General features: G+C 39.5%; 2 protein-coding genes across 3 annotated transcripts in view; both read right to left on the reverse strand.

Moving 5' to 3' along the window:
• Positions 1-10,718, reverse strand: part of efl1 (elongation factor like GTPase 1) — a 54,650-nt gene extending 43,932 nt beyond the window's left edge. Inside the window, exons 1-12 of one of the 2 annotated variants that reach the window (XM_026294281.1) lie at positions 10,704-10,718; positions 10,200-10,299; positions 9,579-9,646; positions 9,361-9,445; positions 8,581-8,714; positions 7,169-7,306; positions 6,722-6,936; positions 5,946-6,069; positions 4,969-5,048; positions 3,752-3,888; positions 3,505-3,627; positions 1,841-1,940 (exon numbers count right to left, since the gene is read on the reverse strand). In XM_026294281.1, the coding sequence (XP_026150066.1) occupies positions 1,841-1,940; positions 3,505-3,627; positions 3,752-3,888; positions 4,969-5,048; positions 5,946-6,069; positions 6,722-6,936; positions 7,169-7,306; positions 8,581-8,714; positions 9,361-9,445; positions 9,579-9,646; positions 10,200-10,290 (1,295 nt within the window). In that variant the 5' untranslated portion in view covers positions 10,291-10,299; positions 10,704-10,718. The other variant, XM_026294282.1, reaches the window with a different exon arrangement.
• Positions 10,719-11,500: 782 nt separating this feature from the next.
• Positions 11,501-26,807, reverse strand: part of adamtsl3 (ADAMTS-like 3) — a 141,999-nt gene continuing 126,692 nt past the window's right edge. Inside the window, exons 23-32 of the mRNA XM_026294328.1 lie at positions 22,745-22,872; positions 22,190-22,327; positions 19,801-19,983; positions 19,540-19,665; positions 18,643-18,891; positions 17,516-17,699; positions 15,262-15,466; positions 15,073-15,176; positions 14,389-14,603; positions 11,501-13,896 (exon numbers count right to left, since the gene is read on the reverse strand). Coding sequence (XP_026150113.1) covers positions 13,778-13,896; positions 14,389-14,603; positions 15,073-15,176; positions 15,262-15,466; positions 17,516-17,699; positions 18,643-18,891; positions 19,540-19,665; positions 19,801-19,983; positions 22,190-22,327; positions 22,745-22,872 — 1,651 coding nt within the window. The 3' untranslated portion in view covers positions 11,501-13,777. The remainder of the gene's footprint in view (positions 13,897-14,388; positions 14,604-15,072; positions 15,177-15,261; positions 15,467-17,515; positions 17,700-18,642; positions 18,892-19,539; positions 19,666-19,800; positions 19,984-22,189; positions 22,328-22,744; positions 22,873-26,807) is intronic.

A 26,807-nucleotide genomic window follows, 5' to 3' on the forward strand; every position in this document is an offset into this window, starting at 1 on the left:
AATCAAGAGTAGTGGGTGGCTGGCTGGTTTACATGAGAACACTGGTAGCTAAAAACACTGAGCAACAGCCTGATCAGCTAACTGCTTAGGAAAAGCTCATTCTCACCATAAAACTACAGTCAAGCAGGTTTAACATACATATAGTGTTTATGATGAAGAGATGGTATCAACTTTTGGACCAGCATTTAGCTCGTCCAACAAGATCTAAATGCTGTTTTAACAAAGTTAACCAGTTCCCATATGTCAACAAGTACAAATTACAAAATGACCTAAACTACTAAATAAGAACCGAGTTATTTTCAGCTTCTTGATCATCAATATATTGATGTACAGTAAAGAGATCCTGCTTTGGCCCACTAGCTGCATGGCACCGTCTCTCCTCTCCTTCCTCCTCTTGAACAACTAAATAAGACCAAAGTTGCAAAAAACTGGAATTATCCTAAGTAGAGTCATGTGATAGACTTCTTTGTATTATACTGGTATGCTGGTACAGTTATTAGTTGAGGACAGCTATGATCATTGTCATAGGAGTTGACTACACTGCAATGGAGCAAATTACAGCTTCTGTACAATTCAGCAACTGAAGTTCGCAAATGTTCGCAGAGAAGACACTGAGCTCTTTCTAACAGCTCATACAGATGCTCAACAGGCCAGATCGTCAAACCAACAATGGGGAACAACACGGTGGTGACTCTTCCATAAGCATATGCTTTCAATGAGAAACAGTCACACTTTTCTGTATCATGTTATCACAGCTTTGTGTATGAGGACTGCTTAGCTATTCTTCTCACTGGAGGAAGTAGCAGATCTCCTTTCCCAGTTTTAAAATGGACTTAAGACATAATCTTTGACACCAAGCTCAGATTAATGGGACAGCAAAGAAAAAAAAAAAAAAAAGATCTATGTGATGCTTGAGTGCACTCAGAGCATACAGCAAGACAGAAAAGGGCATGAGGGTTATCAGTGACTGTGGAGGGGTCGAGGAATTGCAGCTTATCCTCAGTTCACCTCCAAGAAGACACAGATCAGGGAGGGTTAACAGAGAACCAAGAAAAGCACCAAAGGAGAAACTGAAGGTAAATGTATGGCAGAGATACCAATTCAGATGGCTAATAAGCAGACTGTGTTTAGGCACATATATATTAAGAGATTTTCTTTTTACATAAACATCCTACACATAGATATATTTAGGTGATAAGCTAGTACCGGATGATATACTGGATGGGTCCATGTATCAGCCTAGCTCAACTGGATAGAGTGATGGTGAATGAGACATATGCATCAGTTCTGTGTGGATGTTTGCAAGAGCACAAAGGCTCATCAAATCACATAAATTACAGCACACACCAGAGGACAGAAATAAAAACAAATATCCAAGTTACTGCAGGTGGGCTAGGTTGATATATATATAGATATATATAGATATATATCTATATATATATCTATAGAGAGAGCGAGAGAGAGAGAGAGCACTTAAAGATGTTTTTTTGAAATTCAGTTTGAAAAGAGATTTCACACTAAACACCAAAAATAATTTTACCACAAAAAAAAAAAAAAAAAAAAAATTCAGTGGTATCAGTGGTTGTGCTCTAAGTGGTATTTATAAGCATGTTCCTCAGTAGTTCAAGGTTACTTCAGGCTAACTGTGAGCCAACTCTTTTTTTCTTCCTTTAGAGCAAAACCAAATCAGACAGATCAGATATGTCCACAACCACAGGGTAGAGAGAAGAAAAAGACTGCAGCACCATCTACTGCCTACACTGTCTGTAAACACGTACACACACACGCACGCACACGCACGCACGCACACGCACACGCAGACACACACGCACACACTTACCTTTGTCTGTTCTGGGGCAAAGCCTTGGTGTCCACAGCAAACATCTTGGAAACAAAGACGATGACTGGAGCATTTTCCTCACTTGAACACTGGAGGAAAGCTGGAAAATACCCCAAAAGAGGAAAAAACATTAAACACACGTCAGAAATCCCTACACAGAAGCCAGGTAAAGGCCAACTCATGTTCCAACACTGTTAGCTGTTTCCAGTATGCAATTAGGCAGTGAAATACTTCCAAATATGGTTTTCATGTGAGTCGGCACAGAACACAAACCTCCTCTAGGAGACACTTTTGATTTTTTCTTCTACATACTTATGATTAAGAGTATACTGCAAATATAGTCATACCCACTATGTCTAAAAACATCTTCTATATTATTATCAGCCAGTTCCTCCCAGAAGCTCACAACAAATGTAATCCATAATGAATATTTAATGCTGCTGTAAACACTTTAAGTGTAAAAATGTGAAAAAATTAAATAAAAATTTCAAATCAAATCAAATTTAATCAAACACTAAAATGTGTCAATTTTTTGCTCATCATGCACCTGAGATCGTTTCATATCGCAAATCACAGTATAGTCAATTTATTTGGTGACATGATTGGATCTTTGGTCTGGCTGAAGCAACAACAGGAATGTCTGACTACTGACCCTAGACCTTAGTGCAGTGTTCAGCCTATTTGTTTACATTTGTGATTCCTGCAAAGTGCTGCTGATCAGTGGTAAAAATGAGCAGTGATTCACTGCACAGCTGTTTGGCTAGTTAAACCAAGGAGGGTGTGTTCATGTAAATAAAAAAGCTCAAGGTTGTAGTGGAGGTTAAGTGCCACTTCTGCTTGAAAGGAGTTGTAGGTAATGCAGTGAGCCAGCACACACACAAACATGTTGTAATTTTTATATTTGTGAGGAAACTAAATGACAGAATTCATCCCCTAAACCTTTACTCTGACTTTAGCCATCACAATTAAATCCCTAACTCTAATCTATACTGAATTTTAACCCTAACCCTAAAATATCTTAGCATCCTAACCGTCAAACAGGGCTATGAAAAAGTGTCAATCAGCCAAAATGTCCTCTTTCTGATAATATTATGCTTAAAACTGCCCTCTCAAAGACAGAAGTACAGGTTTACACATACAGTAGAGAATGTTATGCGACTGTACTTGTGTGACAAACAAGACTAACATGATGGTTTTTCAGCTGTTTCAGTTCCAGCTGACAGTCACTACAGGTAAATATTTAATAACCACCTATCTCCACCTAATTGATACTTTGGGGGCAGATCTCCCTTTAGGTGCAAACTACAACAGATATGAAATGCTGTTCTTAAAAGAGATACTCCAGCTTTACATTGCACTGATGTTCACAGATGTTATTGCACTCACAAAAGAGTTTGATGCAAAGAGTTCAAGATATCTTGACTTAGTCCCTGATGTGCACCCAACTGTAGAAACATTAGGTCCTACGTTTCCCATAAATTATCTAACGCATCCTTCATTTTGAAATGCTCCCACTCCCACATCCACAGAAGACATTATAAGGTGGGCAGGGGGATATTCTTTGTAAAGAGTTAACAGGCCTTAATAGGCTCAAGTAGAATAGGTTCCCTTTAATTCAATAATACAGATGAAGTGTGTGCGTGTGTGTGTGTTTGTGTATATACCTCTTTTCAGTTCCTGCGTCTGTTCAGGCAACAAGTCAAACCTTCGTGCTCCAACACTCAGCAGTTTCTCCACGCGCTCTGTTGCTATGTCTAATGGACTGGGAAGCTTCTCACACACCATCGCTACAGTCTCTGTTAAAGAACTACAAATCACAAGCACAAATATTCCCAGAAGATCCACAACTGGGGATGTTCTCCTCTGGGTTCTGTTCCAGTGGCATTTAGCTGGTAACAGGACAAAGGATACAAAGGACAGCCTGGGACACAGGTAACCACTGGCTGCAGATGGCAGACAGGAGGACTTTGGGGTCAGAGTGACGGGAGTCCCTGGTCATCACCTTTACCCCAAGTGATGCCATCACCTTCTCTACCTTCTCCTTGTCTCTGGTTACAGAAACATGAATTAAAATCAGAAAAACCTCAGAGTAAAGACAAAAGATTCTGCCTTTTTCCAGTTCTATATTTGGAAAAGATCAATCTTTATTAACGAGATTCAATGCTTGTCTTTTTTTTTTTTTTTGTAATATTTGTTACATCCAACTTTATGTTTTATGATTCAGCTGTCCTGGGCAAGGATAATTCCAGTCTTGCACATATCTGTAGTGAGATGTTCTGCCATTCTTCATAGACAGCTCTTTTCAACTGTTTTTGATTAGGGGTGTTTTCAATTTGTACTTCTGTAAAAACTCTTGGAAGTCTGGGCTCACTATCGTCGGAAAATTCTTCTTCTGCCAAACTTCCTTTCATCTCGTACATGTGGATAAATTTTCGTTCAAATTCCAATACGTAAAAGTTATCACCTCTACATCTTTTGAACTCATGCAGTACCATATCAGCACACTCACACCACTGCAGTCCCTGTCATAGTCCTGGGCCAGGTCCATGCAAAACAGGCCGGACCCATACAAGACCAATAGATGTGAGTAGTAGATGTCAGTACAAGATTCCAGCAACTTGCAGCAAATTGCATATGGCATCAACTTTTTGAAAAAGGCCACTGCACCTTCTAGCAGTGTTAGTATGGCTTGTATGGCCGTGTCTAGATAACATATTTAAGCATTGCTCCAATACACTCTCCCATCTTCATGATGTCTCAGGCTGGTTATATGCACCCAAATTATCTAGACCCGCTTATTCCTATTTAGGGTCACAGGGTCTAGAGCTCACTTCGGGTGAAAGGCAGGGGTACACCCTGGACAGGTCAGGTTTCTTACATGTTCAAGCAACTCCCTTCCCTGTAAAGCCACGTTGCATTAGACAACTAAGGCCAAAATTAAGAAAACTGTAGTGCTCAGTGTGCAGGTAAACTGACTTTGTGTTGTCTCACAGTTGAAATCTTGACCTATAATCTACAATCACTACTCCCGAAAAACCGATATTTTATTGCTTAAAATTTGCACAGGACTTCGCATTCGAATTTAAAATGAATAAAAAAGGAGTTTCAGGTTAACATCTTCTACCCACCTTCTAGTGATAACAGCATCATATAAACTCCAAATGTTATCCAGCACAAACTGCACAAAAAGTGGCTTCTTTCCTTTGGCCTTGAGCAAAAAGGGAGACAAAGAAAAACAAACACCTGAATGAATGTAGGAGATAAAGAATGAAACAAGAGTTTGACTGAGCACTTGTTTCAGTCAGTTTGCAGCTTAGATACTTCACAGCTGTGCAGAGGACATCCAGTCAATGACCACAATCTGTCAGTAATAGAAACTGCAGTTGCAGATTATCATACACCTGCCCCCTCAAGTGTCCTAGAATTTAATTTAGTACTACATAATGGAACTCATCTCCAAAGCAGGTGGTGGGCAATGGAAACAAAAGCGAACCCAGGAGAAAGGGTATAAGTTCTGTTATGGGTTGGTAGGTCCTACAGTGGAAAAGGCCTAAAATACACAGTGCTAAGGGTAAGCCTGTACAGCCGGTACCCATCCTGTGAGTGTGTTGCTCTATAAAGTCCTCTCCATTTCATTCATGACCCCAAAGGTCAGTGAATGGGCGAGTGAGCTTTAATAAGAGGTCAACCTCTCTGTGGCTCTGCTCAGTGGGCGCTGCTGCCTCCTCCACTAACACCTGACATCTGCAGTGCTGGGCAGACACACATGCACAAAAACACCATTCAGTATCTGGGAGGTGTGCAGTCTGATTATTTGCTGAATGCACAGTATGAGCTCAAACTGATAAACTTAGTCCTTTATACCCACTGAAAACCTGTGGGTAGATCTTAAACATGCTGCGGGTACAAGACAAACTGAAATATCTCAGGATACAAAATGATCCACAGGAAGAGTGGGTGAAAAGTCTGACAGCTGCTTTAGTGGGGGCTAATTATATGAAGCTGAAAAGATGTCGAACACAGCACAGCTTAAAAAAAAAAAAAACAAAGGGGGGGGGGGTGACTGAAACACACATGACAGACCTACAATTACAATGACATTTACCTGAGCTCCCTTCATGATCTTCTTTGCTTTTGCATTGAGGTAGAAATCTCCCCACAGAGTTTTGAGCAGCACCTCTGCTTTAATACCCATTTTCTGCCTGTAGATTTGAGCAAACTGCTGGATCCTGCAAAACACAAAATCAATTTGGTAACTGCTGATGATCAGGGTAAATATGGCTACAGGGTTGTCTGCATCTCAGCTTTCCCCATTTTGCTACAGACAACTAAGACAAGACCTGGGGTCAGAGGGGGAAACGGTTCCGTTGATTCTGCTGGGACTTAATTGCTTTTTATGGCAGAGAGTGATCAAAATGACAGAGTCTTCATCACTGCCAGACACCAAACAACCAGTACCACATGTTCTGACCTCTGATTGTTCTGCAACCATGTTGAGAGCATCACATGTAATTAAACCTAAGATGACAGCACCATCTAGTGGATGTTGCAAATTTTTCTTCAGGTGTGTATGAAAGTAGTGATTCAGTATACAATGAAACTGATTTTAGGTATTGATTAACTTACTGGGTCATGCTCCAGTTTGAAGGGACAGTCATGTAATCATGACAGTCACTAAAATTATTGCAAAGGGCTCATTTATAAGAAAAGGTCTCAAATGTATGCGTCACATTCATATTTCATCAGTTCAGTTTATAATGTTCTTTAGTAGTTATTATTTAGAATATATAAAATTTAAAGATACTCTACCTAAATTCTTTTACACTGCTAGATACTGAAAACAAACTCATCAGTACAGTGAAAGAAGGAAATTAGCCTCACCTGAAGCCCCATCCGTCTATGGCACTGGCAAAGACCACGTTCCCTTGGTCAGGTGAAAAGTAAAGGTGGGAGTCATCAGTATCCTCCAGCCCAGCACTCCAGTCATACACCTGCTCTCCACTCAATGTCTCACTTTCTGTCTCCTCCTCTTTCTTTTTCTCTGCTCTCTCCTCCAGCACTTTGGATGTGAACAAAGTCCCTGTTACTGCATTCACCTGCAGAGAAGAGCATGCTTATGAAAGAACACTTACACTTACAGTGGTCTAGAAAATGCTTTTTTGTTCACATGTTCTGAGAAACAGAAAATACAAAGTTTAATGCAGCCTGGACACAAAAAGTCTCTGTTCACTGAAGGCTGTGTTGAATTGCAAAATTGTGTCAGTCTTATAAAGGATGTAGTAAAATATACTGACTTGGGCCTGCATCACATCAGAGTTGGGCCCTCACCTGTTCTAAGATTTTCTGCAGGTGGGTGTAAGCTTCCTGAGATGTGAACTTCAGCTCCACGATCAGTCGGTCTATCTTATTAATAACAAGAACAGGCCTGATGTTCTCCAGCCACGCCTGACGCAGGACGACCTGGGTCTACACATGCACAAAAATGGAACAAAAAAAAAAAACAAAACACATTTCACATCTCTGCAGAGCAACAAGTAAACCTGAATTTGTACATATTACAGCAAAAGATAATCATTTGAAAATCATCTTTAAAACAGGTTTGAAATAGTTGAATAGATGCAAAGTGTAATTTCTATATGAAATATCACACAGAAAGAAACATGCAGTACAAAGCAGAAAGTAATAATGTTAATCACTGATTAGATACAGAAAATCCAGAAAGGAATACCATATACTGATTAAATGTACTACTATTTTAAAGAGTTAGGATTTGAACAAATGCAATAATCCACACCTCATCAGTATAAGAACAAAAGCTATGAGTAAAAATGCTTGACATTAGTTATAATTCAAATATGAATGAGGGCTTCCTTAAAGTTCTTATAGCCTCCCCAGAGATGTAAAAGTACAGACTGGGAGGGACTAACTCAGGTCCACAGATAAAAGCTCTTGTCAGTAGGTCCAGACTCAACAATGAATATTTACCCTGCAACTTATATGTTATCCAGCAACCAAGACAGTTGTTAGAATTCAGTGTAACTAAAGTGTTTTCTCCAGTGTTTTTGGGTCAGGCCAGTGCTAATGAGAAGGAAGTGAGGGAAGCTTTAGAAGAAGGCCCTTAACAGCCTCCACCTGAGCCGACACCATTGATTAGGGCTCTGTAGTGATGGGGGAGCAACTTTCCAGCTTTTATGAGACTGAAGCTGGGCTCAGAGATCGGTTAATGCATGTTTACTGCACAAACAAAGCTGCTGGGAACTGGGACCTGTGGTACTCTCTGACAACTAACTGTGTTGTTTTGTAACTTAAAAGTCATTATGATAAAAATCTGAGAGTAACATCAGGGTATTTGCTGTTCAAATAGGTGAAATACAACTAGATGAACTGCTACTGTTATTTAACAGTTTCCTAACTAAAGAAACATGACTCTGAATTATACTGTATCCATAGTACAAAAATATACATCTACAAACTGTACAGTGGTTTATGTGTGGATGTGTTTTCTGACAACGTGGATCCAGATCCAAAATTGAATGCTCTATCAGAACCCATCCATTTTGCCAAAGACCAGAACTAACTTCATTTCTTGATTTCAAATATCAAGTCTAGTATACTAGAGCACAAGGACTTACTTCCTTACAGACAGCAGGAAAGAATATGAATCTATTGTAAACAAAATGTATCTTCCTTATATAGCATCAGTTCACACAATGAGGCAGGAAGTCAGCAGAGATCATTACCTGGGGACACACTCCTTCCACAGCATCAACTACTACAATGGCACCATCACACAACCTGACAGCAGTGGAAACCTCTGAGGAGAAGTCGACGTGACCGGGAGAGTCAATCAGATTCAGTAAGTACTCCTGATCTCCTGGGGAGACACAGACACACACAGACACACACAGACACACACAGACACACACAGACACACACAGACACACACAGACACACACAGACACAGAAAGAGACACACACTATTTAGAAGCTTCTCCTCAACAACACTGACTGCAGAGAATTTCTGCTTTAAATTTTCTGTGGTGTCAAAATCAAGTTCAGTAAAACAATGAGGCAACTAACAACTGTTTTCGTAAAAGTAATCCTTTTATTTATTTAATTTTTTATCTTTTAACAATTTAAGATAATCAGCTACAATCAGCAGTGAGCTATGCTAATTCACTAGAGAGCTAAATAAACCCATACACACTGTTGAAACTGTCATCCCTCTAGAGCATAATAAACAACAAGCACCAGGCTGAGTGCTTCACAGATTCACAGTGCTGTAATACACAGAGCTGACAGGGTTTCATTTGACCAGGAATGTGAACAGCTAAATACATGATGCAGTGGCCCTGTCTTCTGTCACAGGGAAAATTAAAATAAAAAGGCCATCAGAAAAATTACATTCAGCATGAAAACGAGACAAGGCAGACTGGGGCAATGCCAGTAAAGCAAGATGAGAATTACAGCAGATTTAGTCCTGGAGTGTAGTTATATTAACATTTGGATTTTGTCCTTACCGTTTCTGTAATGCAGAGAGATGGCACTGGACTTCATGGTGATTCCTCTGATCTGCTCATCCTCCCTGCTGTCCAGATACCTGAGCTGGTAGATTAACACATCAAAAATAACTACCAATAATAACATAACAACTACATCTGTGAATGCTGTGCAGGAATAAAGGAATATGCTGTGCAGGATTCACAAAACACAACTGTTTAAGAATAAAGTCACTCACCTTCCCAGCCAGTCGACTTGATATGATACCATTACTTGCCACTAAACAGTCAGCCAGAGTAGTTTTACCTGCAAAAATGTATGTGGTTCCAAATGGGTTCATTAACAAGCTTAACACATCCAAAACATTTCGACTGACAATAAAACTATTTAATATCTTAAACAAATAAGAAATAAAATCCTACACCTAACATTCAAATTCTAAACTTTTCTGCTTTTCTATTTATACATATTTTTATTGAATATGTCTAAATTCTGAATAGTTGGTCAAACAAATAAACAGAAGAAATCACTGAACAATGGGAAACATGTAATTATTATAATTATTTTACTATTTTCTCACATTCTAGTCCACTCCTAAACCATGACTGACTTCTCCATAGCAAACAAACCTGACAAGAGAGCCCTAAACTAGACGTAGGTTTTGGAAGTTTTGACATATGGTGCATGTCAAACAATAAGTAGATCTCATGTTATTAAAGTTCCAACATTTAAAGCAAAATGTATATGTAGGATTCAGGATGTGAATTTATGCAAATCATATGTGGTTCATCTGCAGACAAGGAAAACAAATCTGCCTTGTGCAGAAATGAGCACGTTCAGTGTTGTCATGTGAACTCACCATGGTCAACATGTGCCAAAATGCACAGGTTCCTGATGTTGGCAGGGTTTCTCTGCAGTGCAATGATCTTGTCGAGGCTAGTGTGTCCCATGGCGAACACCTGAAACAAAAAATAAGACTAAACGTACTGCAGCTACAGCTACAGCCTAACCTGCGTTCAACTGCTCCTAATAACACAGTAGAGTAACAGTTCATGATGTGAAGTTCATTCAAAACACTGACTTTGTTATGCACAAGAAAACAACCAGAACAAATAAAACTACACCACAGCTGAGGGGCTGACACCCGTTTGTATGGGAGCTGTGACAGATGATACCGGCTAACACAGTGGCTAACCTAAATCTAAACTTCTCACGGAAAGAAGAATAAGAGCCCACTTCGCTCCTACAGTCTCTAGACAACACCATAACACCACTGCCACACGCCACGCTGCCGTGTCACTGTAACACAACAGGATTGTTATGATAAACACGTTCTTAAGACTCGCAAACACTCTTAACTCACGTTGTTTTCCCGGAAGTTGGAAAGACACATTAACCACGCCCCTTTGTTCTCATTGGTGGCGCATTCAGGGAACACGGTAAAAAAAATGTACTTATGACTGGACTGATTTTTTTTCCTAGTTACATTTATATAGGGATATTCGTCATTATTTATTTACAAGACAGTTCAATTCAACTTTTAGACTGTAAATATTGTTAAAATATAGCGATAATTGTGTTCAGTATCAAACATTTTTTGAGAGTTACTAAGCTTGTTTCAAAACGCACGAAAGCAGCACGTCGCTCAGTGATGTGGTATAAGTGTCGTAAAAAGTATAAGTGATGTGTGATCGTCTGAGGCTAATGTTTAATACTATTGTACCACGGTACATCCCTTTTTTGGGCTTGCATTGTTCTTTTCTTCTCTTTTTGCTTTGATTTGTGGGTAAACAAAACACTGACTGACTCTTGGACTGACAGAAATGCATCAAATCATCAGTACTACTTTGGAAGCATGACACTGAGATGAGGACTGTGCAGTATCAGGATGAATAAAGTGTGTTTTTTAAAACTTTGCTTTGTTTTTATAGACTGTGTTAATTGAACAGATGTGAAGTAAAAGGTAAGGTTTTGCACCAGGGAGTCACAATGTGCTGAAAGTGCAATCATGTATGTACATCCCCATTTCAAACTTAGATTGTTAGCTTTAGAACTGGACCATGTTGTTTTTTTTTTAACACCAGTAAAAACTATTCACACTGACAAAGTGATCAAACTGCCTTTATTCCTTTGCATTGTTAATCTAAAGCACTTAAATGATTTGTTCCCTTAGTCAAGCTGCAAGTCGACAAAAAGCATAATGTCACCACATCAGATATACTGTACAGGTATCAGTAGCCAGGGAGAAACATAAGAACACTATGAACACGTTACTGTGTGGCAGTTCACAATGGAGCTTCAAAACAAAGGCAACTGGGCTTCAACACATGCAAATAAATGCAGCCGAGTGGTAGCAAACACACCACCCAATCAACATATACCAGTGCTTTATATTCTAAGATTTTAAACAGGAGTTAAAAAGACACCTTAACCATGATTAAGTAAGAAAATAAAAGTCTCACAGAATCTACATACACTCAATATATGATATTGCACTTCGAACACAGTATATACAAGACATTATACAATGCAGCACATCAGTATGATAACCAACAGAAAGGTAATATGAATACCCATCAGTCAAAATCAGTGTTGTGCTGGTGCCCGTTGCTTCAGTCAGTGTTAGCTCAGTGAGCTGACATTTCTTCACTTGTAATATTGAAAGTATTTTACAAAATCTTCTGTATCATCAGCTGAGGGGTCGTGCTGCAGGGTCACTGCAGGATGTGAAAGTCGTGATCCAGGAGCATTTCTGAGAATCAAACGTGCTGTGGATGAATGTGTGGATATGAATTTATTTGTTCAAAACCTGTGACATGTGATCACAATCACAATATAGTACCTTCACACAAGTGAATGGTCGATCCCACATTCTGTTCTATGTACAAACATCCCTTAACATTGCCATTATAAATTAAACACAGGACTTCCACCGCCTTTGTGCCTTTTAATCTCTCGACCTCTGGTCTGCCCTAACCCCATCCATCTTGACTTTCATGTCCTAACCCAACCAGGTTTGCATTGTAAGCCCCACCTGGAGTCTCCTTCTTCCACAATGCCTCCCTGGTGCCCTTTCACTTTGTGGTTTGGGGAACCTACAGGCTACATGAGGTCCAAACGGTGTTTGTGACATGTGCAGCCCAATGTCTTAGTCTCTATTCCAAACTGCCAAACCAGTAGACTTGTGCGGGGGAGCCAGTGAGGATCTCAAACATACCCCTGCCACCTGGGATGACATGATCTTCCCACAACTTCCTTATGTTAACTCTATTATATTTCCAAAACCACTACATTTCCCCGAACACAGCCAGTCACAAACATGCAGATTATTGATCATTTAAAAAAATGTTGGCAGTAATCCTGACAGCACAGGATTTTGGTTCGACATCCAATTTTCTTCTGGTGACAGGGTGGAGATATCAGAGTTTATGCTCACAATAGGTCACCAACATGTGATTATATTTCTTTAGACCAAACATGCCAAAGAAGAACAAGGATTTAGTGTGTCTACCAAATTTGAAGCTGATCAGGATGGAAAGTCCTTTGAGACAACATAGTGGGTGGTTAGCAGCTTTGTGAAGGAAAGTGACACACTACACTTATTTGATGGATGGATTTAAAGAATAGCTTTGGTTATTATAATTTTTTTTTTTTTACAATTTTGGTCATCATTTCATCCACAGTAATGAGACTATATAATGATTTTAAGTGCACTCACTTTCAGTTTTATCTCCAAATAACATAGTTTGGACAACACAGCCAAACTGCTGACTTATATTTCTTGTCTGCAATGAGTAGAAATGATGGTCAAAACTGTGAACATTTTACTCAACTCATAATAAACCAGAACTTACCTTTATTATTTTTTTAACAAATCATTTCAACAATTCCACAAATAAATAGGACAGCGTAAAGACAGTATGACTGCAGGTTTTCTATGCTGTTTATATGTAGTTGCTGATGAGCCCCACAGATTGGATGATGCAACTGGTTGGTATATAGGGCAATATGGGCAATACTGGCAACACCAATACATCCGTCTAAGTCTGAGAGCAATGGTACATGTTCTACATGTAATCAACATTATTTTATTCTCTTTTTGTCGGGCCGCCTTTTTCAAATGTCACTGGTAATGAAATATTCTCTTTTTGCAGGAACATACAAAAATTCCACCTGATCCACATAGTGAACACTTGTCTTCGTTATTAAGAGATTGGGTCCAAATCAGAAAATAAAGCTCACCCATCCTTCCAGCCTTTTGAGGCTCCAATTAGTTTCCTTTTAGAAAGTGAAAGAATTGGACTGAAGCTAGTCCACTTTACATATGTGCAGTTCTTGAGCAACCACTCACAGATGATATTCTTAAAATCTTTGCTCAGTTCATCTCATGTAGTCCATTTCTTTAACATGTAGTGTGGCTGTAACTGCTCTCTGCCACTAGGTGGAGTCGGCGTCTTGTGAACATGACCCACAGCATCTCTGTTTATACAAATCCATGTAGCACAGATTCAGTCTCTTCACCACGCTGCAGTACTGGGTGCTGTCCTTGCATTCACCTGCATAGGAATAAAACAATCTATGTTCTCACTGAAGAACAACAAACTGTCAACATACAGGACCAATAGGTTTTCAGTTATTTTCTAGAAGAAAAAAATATATGTTAATGAGCATCTATTACGCAGTTTTGCTTTACCGAATTTAGTGTAGTTGATATTAAGTGGGTTACTTGATGATAGACCTCCAGTGAATAAATTCTAATGAAACTCTAGTGTGACATTATTCTTAGACAATGCATGCCTGAAACAGGTTAGCTAAAAATGCACAAATAATAAATTGTCTTTTTGTGTAGTTGTAAATTGAAAATCAAATTATTTTATGGAATTTCCTCTGGAGGTGACCTATATAACTATTTTACCATATATTTTTCCTTAATTACAAAAAAAAAAAAAAACAGAATTCAAAATCTCAGAATCTATAAGTGCAGGGGCATTACTGCTACTGACTCTTTTACCAAAGGCTCCTTGTGGTGCAGACACACAAAGACTTACTGCCACAGGTGGTGTTGTTGCAGTGCTGCCATGTGGATGGCCGTTGTAGCCAGGCACAGTGTTGGTCAGCCAGCGTCCTACCACTTCTGCGATGAACACAGTCAATCCTGCGGGACTGAAAGCCACCCCCACAAAGTACTGTGCATGCCCTCCATGCTCCAGGACGCCACTGGACATCACACAGGTCCGAGGAACAGTTGCGCACTGACACAGGCCTGAGAGAGAGAAGTTTTTCTTTCTCTTCCAAAGTTAAAAAATACAACTACCAACATCTCTGAAGCTCCCTGAATAACATGTTCTATCTTACTTGTTTAACTTTAAAATATAAGATCAAAATGTGTGATAAAGAGGAGTTATGTGCTGGAACTACAGTATTTCTTACCAGCATCTTATTAAGTAATTCAGACTGTATTGTCATGCATGTATAGAGTTACATACTAGGTGATGATATTTAACAATTGTGCAGTTTTTAACTATTTGTCTTGATTCTGTTCTATGGTTAATAGTTGTTAAATAACATGTGACTTGTTGATGTTACATATGATGGTTCATGTGAATGTGCTCACAGCTCAGATGGTAAACCTGAAGTAAACAGAGCAATTTAACTTGTTGACAAAGTAGACCTGATATTCTGAGACATTTTCGCTGTGTGTGTGTGTGTGTGTGTGTGTGTGCATACAGTACCTGTCCTTCAGGTCACAGTCTGTGTACAAGGAGCCATTGGTGTGTTGGCAGAGAACAGATCTCTTCTGAACAGTAGTGGTGGGGCCTAAACATCTCCCTGAACACTGAAAGTAAGTAATGCAGAGTTTCCATCTAAGTATGTATATTCTCCCGTGTGTAATGTGGCACTGAATCTGTGCTAGAATGTACCTTGCCCCATGGACTGGTTACCCAGGTGGGACAGTTATTGGCAGTGCACTGCTCTCTGTCTGCAGGTTGGCTCATCCTCTCACAGGCAGCTGCTGTCAGAGTCCTCACTGCACCTCTGGCATCCAGCTGCTGACACGAGACCCCCCTATGTTTCCAGCCACTTCCACATGAGGCTGAGCACTTTGACCACTCTGATGCCTGCCACCTGATATGAAGAAAATTTCAAAGAAAGCCTGTGTGGGTATTTGTAGCTGGGCACACAAATTGATTCAATGCGTGATAAAATCAGTGGCAAGTTAATGCGTAATGTATATAACATATAACAAGTAATACAATGATAAGTTGAGGAACGCCAGGTACATTATAGAAATATAATCTAGCATTATAGCAATATACATGTCCATAGTAATTTACAAGGAAAAAAGCCAACATTGGTGTAAATTGTCACCTTTTTCTTTTATAATGAAGATTTAATGTGTGTAGAAGCTTATAATGTTTCAGCTTTCAGTGGTATTGTCAGAAATGTATGAATGCAATTATGTTTATTATTAACTGTAACCTTAAAGATGGGTGGCATTATTTACTGTGGCCCATTCAGGCAGGTAAATGTGGAGGGGAAAACAAGAGACAGCTCTTCATATAATATTCTGTGAATAAAAGACTAATTAATCTTTTATAGATCACAGTGTCATATAGACTATAGACTATAGACAGTTAATCTTTTATAGATCACAGTGTCATATAGACTATAGACTGTTAATCTTTTATAGATCAGTGTCATATAGACTATAGACTGTTAATCTTTTATAGATCACAGTGTCATATAGACTATAGACTGTTAATCTTTTATAGATCACAGTGTCATATAGACTATAGACTATAGCCAGTTAATCTTTTATAGATCAGTGTCATATAGACTATAGACTATAGACTGTTAATCTGTTATAGATCAGTGTCATATAGACTATAGACTATAGACAGTTAATCTTTTATAGATCACAGTGTCATATAGACTATAGACTATAGACTGTTAATCTTTTATAGATCAGTGTCATATAGACTGTAGACTATAGACAGTTAATCTTTTATAGATCACAGTGTCATATAGACTATAGACTATAGACTGTTAATCTTTTATAGATCACAGTGTCATATAGACTATAGACTATAGACAGTTAATCTTTTATAGATCACAGTGTCATATAGACTATAGACTATAGACAGTTAATCTTTTATAGATCACAGTGTCATATAGACTATAGACTATAGACTGTTAATCTTTTATAGATCACAGTGTCATATAGACTATAGACTATAGACTGTTAATCTCGCTCTTCAAAGATCTCAAGCTCTTTGACAGTTTCAGCAACACTGCCATCCTGGCTTGATTTGAACTAAATTTGGATCATTCGTGTAGCGTTAGTGAGAGAAGCTGGCTCAATGTGTGGCAGTGGGGTGGAGAGGATGACTGATCGCCTGTATGGTGGTAGAGGCAGGCAAGCAGACCAGAAACCAGCAGGAGGCTCAGGGTAAGGAGATCCTGCTGAGAGTTACACTTCTGTTGTGATCTGCCTGCTCTTCAACAATTCATTAGCAGCCTATCCTCTTCGACTTTCTCCCTTATCAAAGCCAGTGTGTGAAAGAATATACCCTGGGTGTGCAGACTTACAACAGAAAAGAAAAGAAGCAATAAAACTGGCAGTCCTTTAGGAGCCACTACCCTGGGTTTTAGTGGACACTTTATGGCCCTGTGGTCTAAGTGACCATGCAGAAGAGTTACTGAAGAAATAATACGGCTGAGACTGCTGAGAAGCTGTTGGATCTATTATCAATGGTCTTGCTGTGTACAGATATCTCATTCATTAGTGACTAATGGAACTAATGGGCAGACTTGATGTAATGTAAATGTAAATGAAACCCTAGTTGTAATAAATCATGATTTTGCCTTATCTAGATCAAAGTGATAGACTGCACTCTGTCTGAATGTGAAAAACACCAGCAGCTCACAGAAACTCGTCATTGTGCTCGCATTTAAGATCATAATTGGTCTGAATGTAAGTGAACATAATCTGCTGGAAGGTGATTCTTCCTCATTGTATTAAATGGTTGCATTGTTTTGTACACTGAGTTTCTTTCTCATTTAAATTTACTTTTATCATGAATTATGCTCCAATACTCCCTGTAGCAGCGGCCTGGTCTGTACCTGACCTAACAGCATGATCAGCTTTGAGAAATGCTGACGTTGCATGTATACCTGGGAGGGCAGTCTTGTCTATTGCAGGGAACTGGGGAGGTGACGGGTTTAGGTATGTGCTGACACATGGTGGGCTGAACATCCTTTCCATCCAGATTGACACAATGAATCCTCCGCAGCCAAGTACCTCTGTTCCCACAGGAAGCGCTGCATGTGGTCCAGTCCCCAAAACGCCAGCCAAACTCTGCGAACCCAAATGTAAAAAAAAAAAACAAAACACTCAATATATAAGAGTTCTGCACACACTATAATATTTAGTTCACATTTTGAAGTGTCTGTAAAGAGGTAAGAAAGTGCTTGAGGCAAAGCAGAGACAGCTGGCAAAGTCACTTATAATGCATGAAAGAAAACCTGAATACAATAAGGTCCCGAGTCACTCTGTTGAAGGCTTTAACACAACACTGTTATTCCTTCATTATTCGTGGATTATTTTAGTGTTTGATTAACCTCTGATCTATAAAAACACCAGAAAAGGTTTGTATGGTTGGTACAATTAATTGTTAAAAACAAATTTTGGATTTGCCCGTGAGCAATGTCAGGGTATGAAACATGGATTTGAGAGATCCCAGTCTTAGTATTGTTAGCTGAGTGAAACAGAGAGCATTGTGAGTTTGTTCATCATGCTCTCTTAAACAAGACTGGCACTTACATTCATATGACTTGAGAATGCCCTGGGGTTAAACCCCTCTGGGTGCAGGTTGTAAGTCTGATTTCTCCTGTAGAGTTTAACATTCCTCTTCTCCCAATTATAATAGTGTTAAATGACTTTTTCTCTGGGCAAAATGAAGCTTTCACTCATGCATGTGATGTATTATACTGGTTTACAGGAGATAAATGATTAAAGCATTTATACAAGTAATCATTGTGTATAAAACTGTTTGTGGACATGGTGGTTTAAAAGACATGTGGTATGTCTATGTGTGTGTGGGAGAGGCCTAAAAGCATTTATATATTTTTGTTCCATCAACTCTTATTTTATATGTATTTATTTCTGTGCGCCCCCAGTAGTTTTTAACCAAATTAAGAGTTATAAATTAAGTATTATCACAACATGGCCAAACTTATGAGAATTATACTTTTCAATTAAGTTTGAGCAACACATTCATGGAGGTCAACGTAATGCCCACCTTTAGTGTGAATGTTTATCCAGGCAGAGAGCATTTGTCTGGTGCTGTTGATGGAGGTTTGGCATCTGTACCGGCCAGAGAACTTCACCTGCAGTGTGCTGACCTCAAGGACGCGGTCCCCCACCAGCATCCTGTAGTGCAGGCTCGTGCTAAGATCTTGGGTCTGAGCTGGACCTAAAACCTCCTTCAGGGTTTGGTTGTTGTAGTACCAGCGGACTGGCATCTTGTGGTCAGGAACTACTGGACAACCTTTTTAAAAACACATGCAGGCTCAGTATTTATGTATATTTCTTCATACATCAAATGTTGAATGCTTTACTGCAGTCTAGTTACGAGGGGCATTGTGGGCAAAGGAGGCACCGGGTTTTGATAAGGATGAATATAAAGAAGAATTCATAGATTAAAAAAGTGATGTCTTTGGTTCTGCTGCATCAATTTGTGTTCTGTTTTTTTAACAGTTCACTATTGCCCCAGACACTGATTAAGTATTCTTCTGGATTTACTTCATGCAGTGTTTGGGGAAAAGGTATTTTTCATTTAAAACAAAATGTTTTGTAATGAAGGTTTTATCTATTATTTTCTGAGCCTGGAGATAAATCTGAGCTGCACTTAGGAGCTCTTGTATGCATCAGGAGGGCAGCCAAGGGACGCAGCCCAGGAGAGGACTGCATAAATTCTTAATAAAATGTTAAGGTATTTTCATATTAAATGGTCAATTTAGTCATTCAAAATAGTCATTCAAACATGCAGGTAGTTTCGATTTTACTGTATGTGCCAGGATTGTGGGGTTTTCTGTCTTTATGGCAGTTTAATGAGGGTGAATAGGATGTAGATTGTCTGCCTGTTTGTGCAAATATGAAACAGTATTGATCAGTTGTATGTTTGTCTGTACAGTACCTATGCGTAGAACGTCTCCAGGTTTGACAAACACACTGGTTCCACGGTGTGATGCCATGAAGACCCTTCTTCTGTTCAGTTCTTGCGACACTGGAACAGCCCTGCTTCCTCCAGCTGGCTGAAGAACTGTACATATGCAAAGACACATATTTAAACAAAAAAGGGATTATTTAAGATTTTATGTGTGTGTGTATATTTATACAAATGAACAATGATATAGGATATAAAGTTACTGTGTGCACAATTTATGGATAAACCCACCGTAGACCTGCAGGACAATAGAAGCAGTGGACTTTCCTATGATGTTGGTGGCAGTGCAGGAGTAGGTGTCTTGGTTGTGGAAAGAGACATTTTTAATCCACAGTGAGCCAGAAGAAAGGGAAACAACACTGGCATCTAATGGTCCATTCTTCCTGTGCCACATCACTGTGGGTTTAGGAACACCTGACAGACACAGAACACACAGAGACCAGTAAGATCTGTGAGGCATTAAGGATTACAGTCCACAATTTACAGGCTAATTTAGTATGGAAAGTCAATTAAAAATGGGTACCTGCATTGAGACAAGAATGTGAGTAGATTTTAAAACAAGGACATAAAAATAAATCACACTGTAAATCTTCAATCATAATTAAAAAGTACATTCATATCAGAGGTAATAGGCAATGAATACATAGAAATGGGTTCTTTCAGGTACTTCCTCCCACAGTCCAAAGACATGCAGACTGGCATTAAGCTAATAGGAGACTCTGACATAATAGTAATTAAAAAGTGTGGAAGCAAACATCAGCTGGACTGCATACAATCACATCTCTTACCGAGGCTCTCCACATTACTCTGTCGTGCACCTAATCAACTGTCACCCTGCACTTGGGATTATTACCTTTTAAGTAGCTAAAAGAACTGACTGAAAAGGTCAGGAAATACTCCACTGTTCTTTATGGAACAAAATAAAAAGTCTTTTAGGCACTGAAGGAAACTGAAATGTCAGTTGTCTGCTCAAAAGAGCTTGAAAAGTCACTTTAAGTCTTTGCACCAAAAGGAGTTAAACATATAAAAAGTTACGAGCACCCTGAAAGAATCTTAGCAGTCAGCTGAAGTTTAAATGTTGAAAGACGTCTAAGTATCAGTGAAGTGCAAAAGGTGGAGTTCACTGTAAATAACATTACTGTAGAAAACTTTTGCAAATGTGTCACTCATGACTTGACTGATCCAGCTTCCTTGCAGGAACATAACTGCCCCTGGAACTTTCTCTCCTCTTCGATTATTGTGGCAGCATGTTTGTCAAGCCTGCTGATGATCAAGACTCTGCCACAGCTTAGAGTTTAGTCAATCAACACTTCTTAGTTTAAGTCGGGTGAAATAAACTACTGATTAAGTGTGTGATCGTGTGTCTTAAAATATGTGTGTGGATCTACGACTAAATCAAACGTCTGACTCCAAAACACTGAGTTGCCAATAAATGGCCGTATCTGGCACTGCTTTTATTATTGCTAGGTTCTCAGTCTGTCACTCTGTTACGACCTTCACGTCTTCCATTCAGATAAAATGTTATTTTCAATCTGGTTTGTCTCAGCTCTAAAGCCTGCTACACACACACACACACACACTCACACACTCACACACACAAGCGCACAGAGCTGATGTTTTATTGGCTCTCAGTGCAGAAGCCTTTTGTAACCAGCTAAAAACAATCTGTTTTCATCACTTTGTTATTGCATGAATTGAGTGAGGCCATATCTTAGAGTATATGTTTAATCTGTGTGTTTTAATCATTGTGGGGACCTGAATCTATTTACAATCTCATACTGTTAGGGCTCAGCCTTCCTTGTGGGGACCAGTTGGAAGTCTGCTGCCGGAGACACTAAATTTTAGGGTGAAGACTTGGTTTATGGTTGGGATGAGATTAAGTTTAGGGTAGGGCTGGGGTTAGACAATTAGTGTATGTGCATGTTTGTGTGACTGTGTGGGTGTGTTTGTGTGTCAGTGAGCGTCCTCACAAAAAGAGATGTATATAAGACCTGAAACACGTGATTCCAAGATGATACCATTCATTTCAATGGAAATTTCTCATCCATTATATAGACCAAAAAAGTTGTTTGTGTGGCAGTTTGCATGGCTCTTTCCACATGCATATTCTTCCATTGGCCTGACTTGGTGCAGCACTGTTCAACCAATGAACTTTACGTTGTTTAAAAATCACTTTCTATGCTCTGGAAATGTTTCACAAATATACAGTAAAACCTCCAGTGGCCGCTGGAACTGGCAGCAAGGCTGAGTGGCAACACAGAGTAAGATGTCTCTCTGCCTTCTTGCTTCTGCAGAATGTAATTGAAAAGGACCTCTGTGTCAGACCAGCGCAAATAAATTACTGGAAAATTTCTACCCCTTTGACTGATTCCCTGTGGATATTAAAAAAATGAATATCCTTCCAAAGCTACTAACTGAGCACAATGAGCTTAAAAGAAGATGCACCTTAATTAAAGGAAACATTACTTACAGATGTGCAACACATTGCAACAAACAGAAAGCATCCTTCTAAATCTAGTCAGCCTATCCAGGTGTCCTTTCACTGATCCGAGCTGTGTGTCTCCTCCTTGCAGGCCTGCAGTCTCTCCAGCAACCGACGAAGCAATAGAGGGTCACCTACCAGTGACGGGGCAGTCCAGAGTGAGGTTGGCACCAGGGCGAACACTGACTCGTCCCCCAACGGTGGCCCTCAAGCTGGGACTCAACACTGCTCCATGGTCTGAAACATTCTTCCATGACACTGTGATGGCTGGTGGCTCTGAAAGAGTCAGTCACTCATGTAATAATGAATTCATGTCCTCTGCAATGCAATTGTGATTTATCTAAATGTTTGATATAGGAATCAAGATTTCATATTTCAGATTTATACATCAAAACTGAGAAATCATAAAGTTTGTATTACATCTAAAATGAAAAGGTGTGAATGTGCATGTTCTTTTATTGCAAACTTATCTTGTATCTTGTGTGTTTTTTTAATTTGTCAGTGTACACAGTGTTGAGTGTTGCCTGCCTATTGTCTCAAAGTGTAAACCAGCACAGATTTCTTCTACACAAATATACTTCACGTTAAGAGAATGTATTTAATTTTAAAATGATGGTAAAATATTAAATAAAAGGTGTGCATAATGATGAGCTCTGCGGAGTGAAACCAGTGTATGTACACCAAAGGACACACCTGCCACCAGTATCTGAGACACTTCTGAATCTGAGCCATGTCTGTTGGCAGCTCTGCACTTATACTGGCCTCTGTCAGACGCTCTGGGCTGAAGGATGTGGAGTTCTCCAGAAACATCCCATGATACCCTGCACACAGACAAGGAAAACCTAACTAATTGTTTTTGTTGTAACCACCCTGATAATGTTACTTTATAGACAAAGAATTAGCATGCTAGTAAACTTTTAGCATATTATTTGTAGCTCAATTATAAGCAATAATACAAATATTACTCAACATTACTGCTGTAATAAAATGCTGTAAAGCCTTTTTGCTGAATTAAATGTACTATATAAATGATGTACATACATAAACATTGCTTTTCCTTGCAGTTGTTATAGTTAAAGCATTAATAGAAAACTGATGTGGTCTGTGATTCACCCCCCAAAAGAAACACACAGACCCCAGAAGTTTTTTTTAAAAGGTCAGCCTCAACACAACATGCTGGAGAGGACCAACCTCGGCTGTTATCACATCCAGTTCATTCCGCAACTACACTGCTCTGATAAAATGGAGTCAAGGGCAAATGTGGTGTACTATGTTTTTCTCCACAGCCCTCGGTTCCTGCAAATGTCAGTCAAACATTTGATTCAGTTTGGCTGTGAATCGGTGTCTGTCTTTCTTCCTCTAAGATTCTTTCTCTTTTGGTCATATTAAGAGAGCAGTGTGACATTTGGGGAAGTGTGTTTGTTTGCCATCTTACCCAGCATCAAATCTGAAGATTGATATCAGTTTCATCTCAGTGAATGCAGCACAGGTAAGTGCAGCATGTGAATTGACCAGCTGAGTACTAAAGCAGGGGAAGCTGAGGATAGCTCCATCAGCTTTGTCTCACATATACATTGGACCTTGGATATTCAACACATGTAAAATAGAAAATGAGCTGCTGTGATTTCATTTGTTAGCAGTGACTGGGTAAGGCTAATGGTTCTCTCTGAAGTTACTCTTATTTTCATAATGGAGATGCAAGATGTAACCTAATTCTGGACAAAACTAAATATATTAATACAAGGATTTCATGTATATTTGTAATATCTTGTAGGTTAACAACTTGCAGACATGACAGGTTTGGAGTTTTTAAAGTATTTTTTTTTTTTACTCTGATGGAACCAGGGGAGCAGATTCCTCCTGTTTTCAATCTTTGTGGTAAGCAAGGCTACACATGTCCTGGATTTACCTTCGCATGCACAGAGATTAAACTGGTATTGATCTTTTTTACGTGTCTCTGATTCATATGGCAACCCACAACCTTTCTCCAAATGTCAGCGTACTTTAGAGGATATCCACAAAACACAACAAGCCAATTAAAAACTAAGAAGTCCTCAGTGTGTTTACATGAACTAACTAATGCAATGCCATGATAATTCATACGTTTTATGATAAAGGTACACACTTTTAAACAATCTTTCCTTGAAGACGTTCATGGGTTTGCTGTCAGTTGCATACATAAAAAGTGAAAGAAAGACATATGTGACAGCGTTGTGTATTTAGAGGAATTTGTACCGGGCCCAAGTGCAGACAACAAATGTTTTCTTAAAAATGCCAAAGAAAGAAAAACTCAACTCAGGCTGACATGGACGAGGAACAGGCACAGAGACTTGGCAAACTCAGAATACGTGAATGGACTGACACTGAATCAGGAAAACCAATAATGCAGCAAACAGGAATCAAACAGGTATATACAGTGGGTACGGAAAGTATTCAGACCCCTTTAAATTTTTCACTCTTTGTGTCATTGCAGCCATTTGCCAAAATCAAAAAAGTTCATTTTATTTCTCATTACTGTACACTCAGCACCCCATCTTGACAGAAAAAAACAGAAATGTAGAAATTTTTGCAAATTTATTAAAAAAGAAAAACTGAAATATCACATGGTCATAAGTATTCAGACCCTGTGCTCAGTATTGAGTAGAAGCACCCTTTTGAGCTAGTACAGCCATGAGTCTTCTTGGGAATGATGCAACAGGTTTATCACACCTGGATTTGGGGATCCTCTGCCATTCTTCCTTGCAGATCCTCTCCAGTTCTGTCAGGTTGGATGGTGAACGTTGGTGGACAGCCATTTTCAGGTCTCTCCAGAGATGCTCAATTGGGTTTAGGTCAGGGCTCTGGCTGGGCCAGTCAAGAACGGTCACACAGTTGTTCCGAAGCCACTCCTTTGTTATTTTAGCTGTGTGCTTAGGGTCATTGTCCTGTTGAAAGGTGAACCTTCGGCCCAGTCTGAGGTCCTGAGCACTCTGGAAGAGGTTTTCTTCCAGGATATCTCTGTACTTGGCCACATTCATCTTTCCTTCAATTGCAACCAGTCGTCCTGTCCCTGCAGCTGAAAAACACCCCCACAACATGATGCTCCCACCACCATGTTTCACTGTAGGGATTGTATTGGGCAGGTGATGAGCAGTGCCTGGTTTTCTCCACACATACCGCTTAGAATTAACGCCAAAAAGTTCAATCTTGGTCTCATCAGACCAGAGAATCTTATTTCTCATAGTCTGGGAGTCCTTCATGTGTTTTTTGGCAAACTCTATGCGGGTTTTCATGCACTGAGGAGAGGCTTCCGTCGGGCCACTCTGCCATAAAGCCCCGACTGATGGAGGGCTGCAGTGATAGTTGACTTTGTGGAACTTTCTCCCATCTCCCTACTGCATCTCTGGAGCTCAGCCACAGTGATCTTTGGGTTCTTCTTTACCTCTCACCAAGTCTCTTCTCCCACGATTGCTCAGTTTGGCTGGACGGCCAGGTCTAGGAAGAGTTCTGGTCGTAACCTTGGCCAGATCTGTGCCTTGCCACAATTCTGTCTCTGAGCTCCTTGGGCAGTTCCTTCGACCTCATGATTCTCATTTGCTCTGACATGCACTGTGAGCTGTAAGGTCTTATATAGACAGGTGTGTGCCTTTCCTAATCAAGTCCAATCAGTTTAATTAAACACAGCTGGACTCCAATGAAGGAGCAGAACCATCTCAAGGAGGATCAGAAGAAATGGACAGCATGTGAGTTAAATATGAGTGTCACTGCAAAGGGTCTGAATACTTATGACCATGTGATATTTCAGTTTTTCTTTTTTAATAAATTTGCAAAAATTTCTACATTTCTGTTTTTTTTCTGTCAAGATGGGGTGCTGAGTGTACATTAATGAGAAATAAAATGAACTTTTTTGATTTTGGCAAATGGCTGCAATGACACAAAGAGTGAAAAATTTAAAGGGGTCTGAATACTTTCCGTACCCACTGTATATGTGTGGGAACAAAGACCAATGAGACACAGGTGTAACTCATCGCGGTAATGAAACATAAAGCTACTTGGGAACAAAAACCAGGCAAAGCAAGAAATGAAAACCAAAATAAAAGTCCAACATAGGAAATCAAAATACCAGGCCATGACAGACAGACATTCAAACCCAGACTCCCTTTGCAACTCTGTAGACCTGGCCAGTCTTGATGTGAAGTGGGCATGATTGTCAAATTTTCTGTTTCAGAAATTTACAAAAATACACACTGTAGATGATGTACTTGCGAAGTGAAAGGGTAAAAAATGGGGCTTACAGCAAGACAATGAAAAAATGTCTTAAATCTAAAAGTATATTTTTCTCATGGAGAAAGTTTTTAAGTGCAATATGCAACCTTCTAGGACACACATCATATGCAGTATATACTAAAAAGATTATTTGTTGTATATGAGGTACATGGATATATGGTTTATTTTACTGTATGTTATGTGATTGGCACAGTTTAGATGCAAACAGTGGCAGACCTAGTCCAGCAGGTTTGAGCATGGAACACAGTGACAGTCCAGAAACTGTCAGTGTCTCATAACAGGGAGGACTGGAGAAAAAAAACAGGGCAAGTTGTGTAAAGTATCAGAGCAGCAAAGTACTAACTCTACAGCTGTCAGTCACACTCTGATTGACAGAGCCTCAAGCAAAATAGTGATGGCTTCCATATGCAGCCCACACATGGGAGTACCAGTTAGTGGCAGCTCTCAAACCTCAATCTGCATTTCAAATAAGAGCAGCTAAGATTTTTTT

The sequence above is a fragment of the Mastacembelus armatus genome, chromosome 3 (genome assembly GCF_900324485.2).
Source record: "Mastacembelus armatus chromosome 3, fMasArm1.2, whole genome shotgun sequence".
Classification (NCBI taxonomy): domain Eukaryota; kingdom Metazoa; phylum Chordata; class Actinopteri; order Synbranchiformes; family Mastacembelidae; genus Mastacembelus; species Mastacembelus armatus.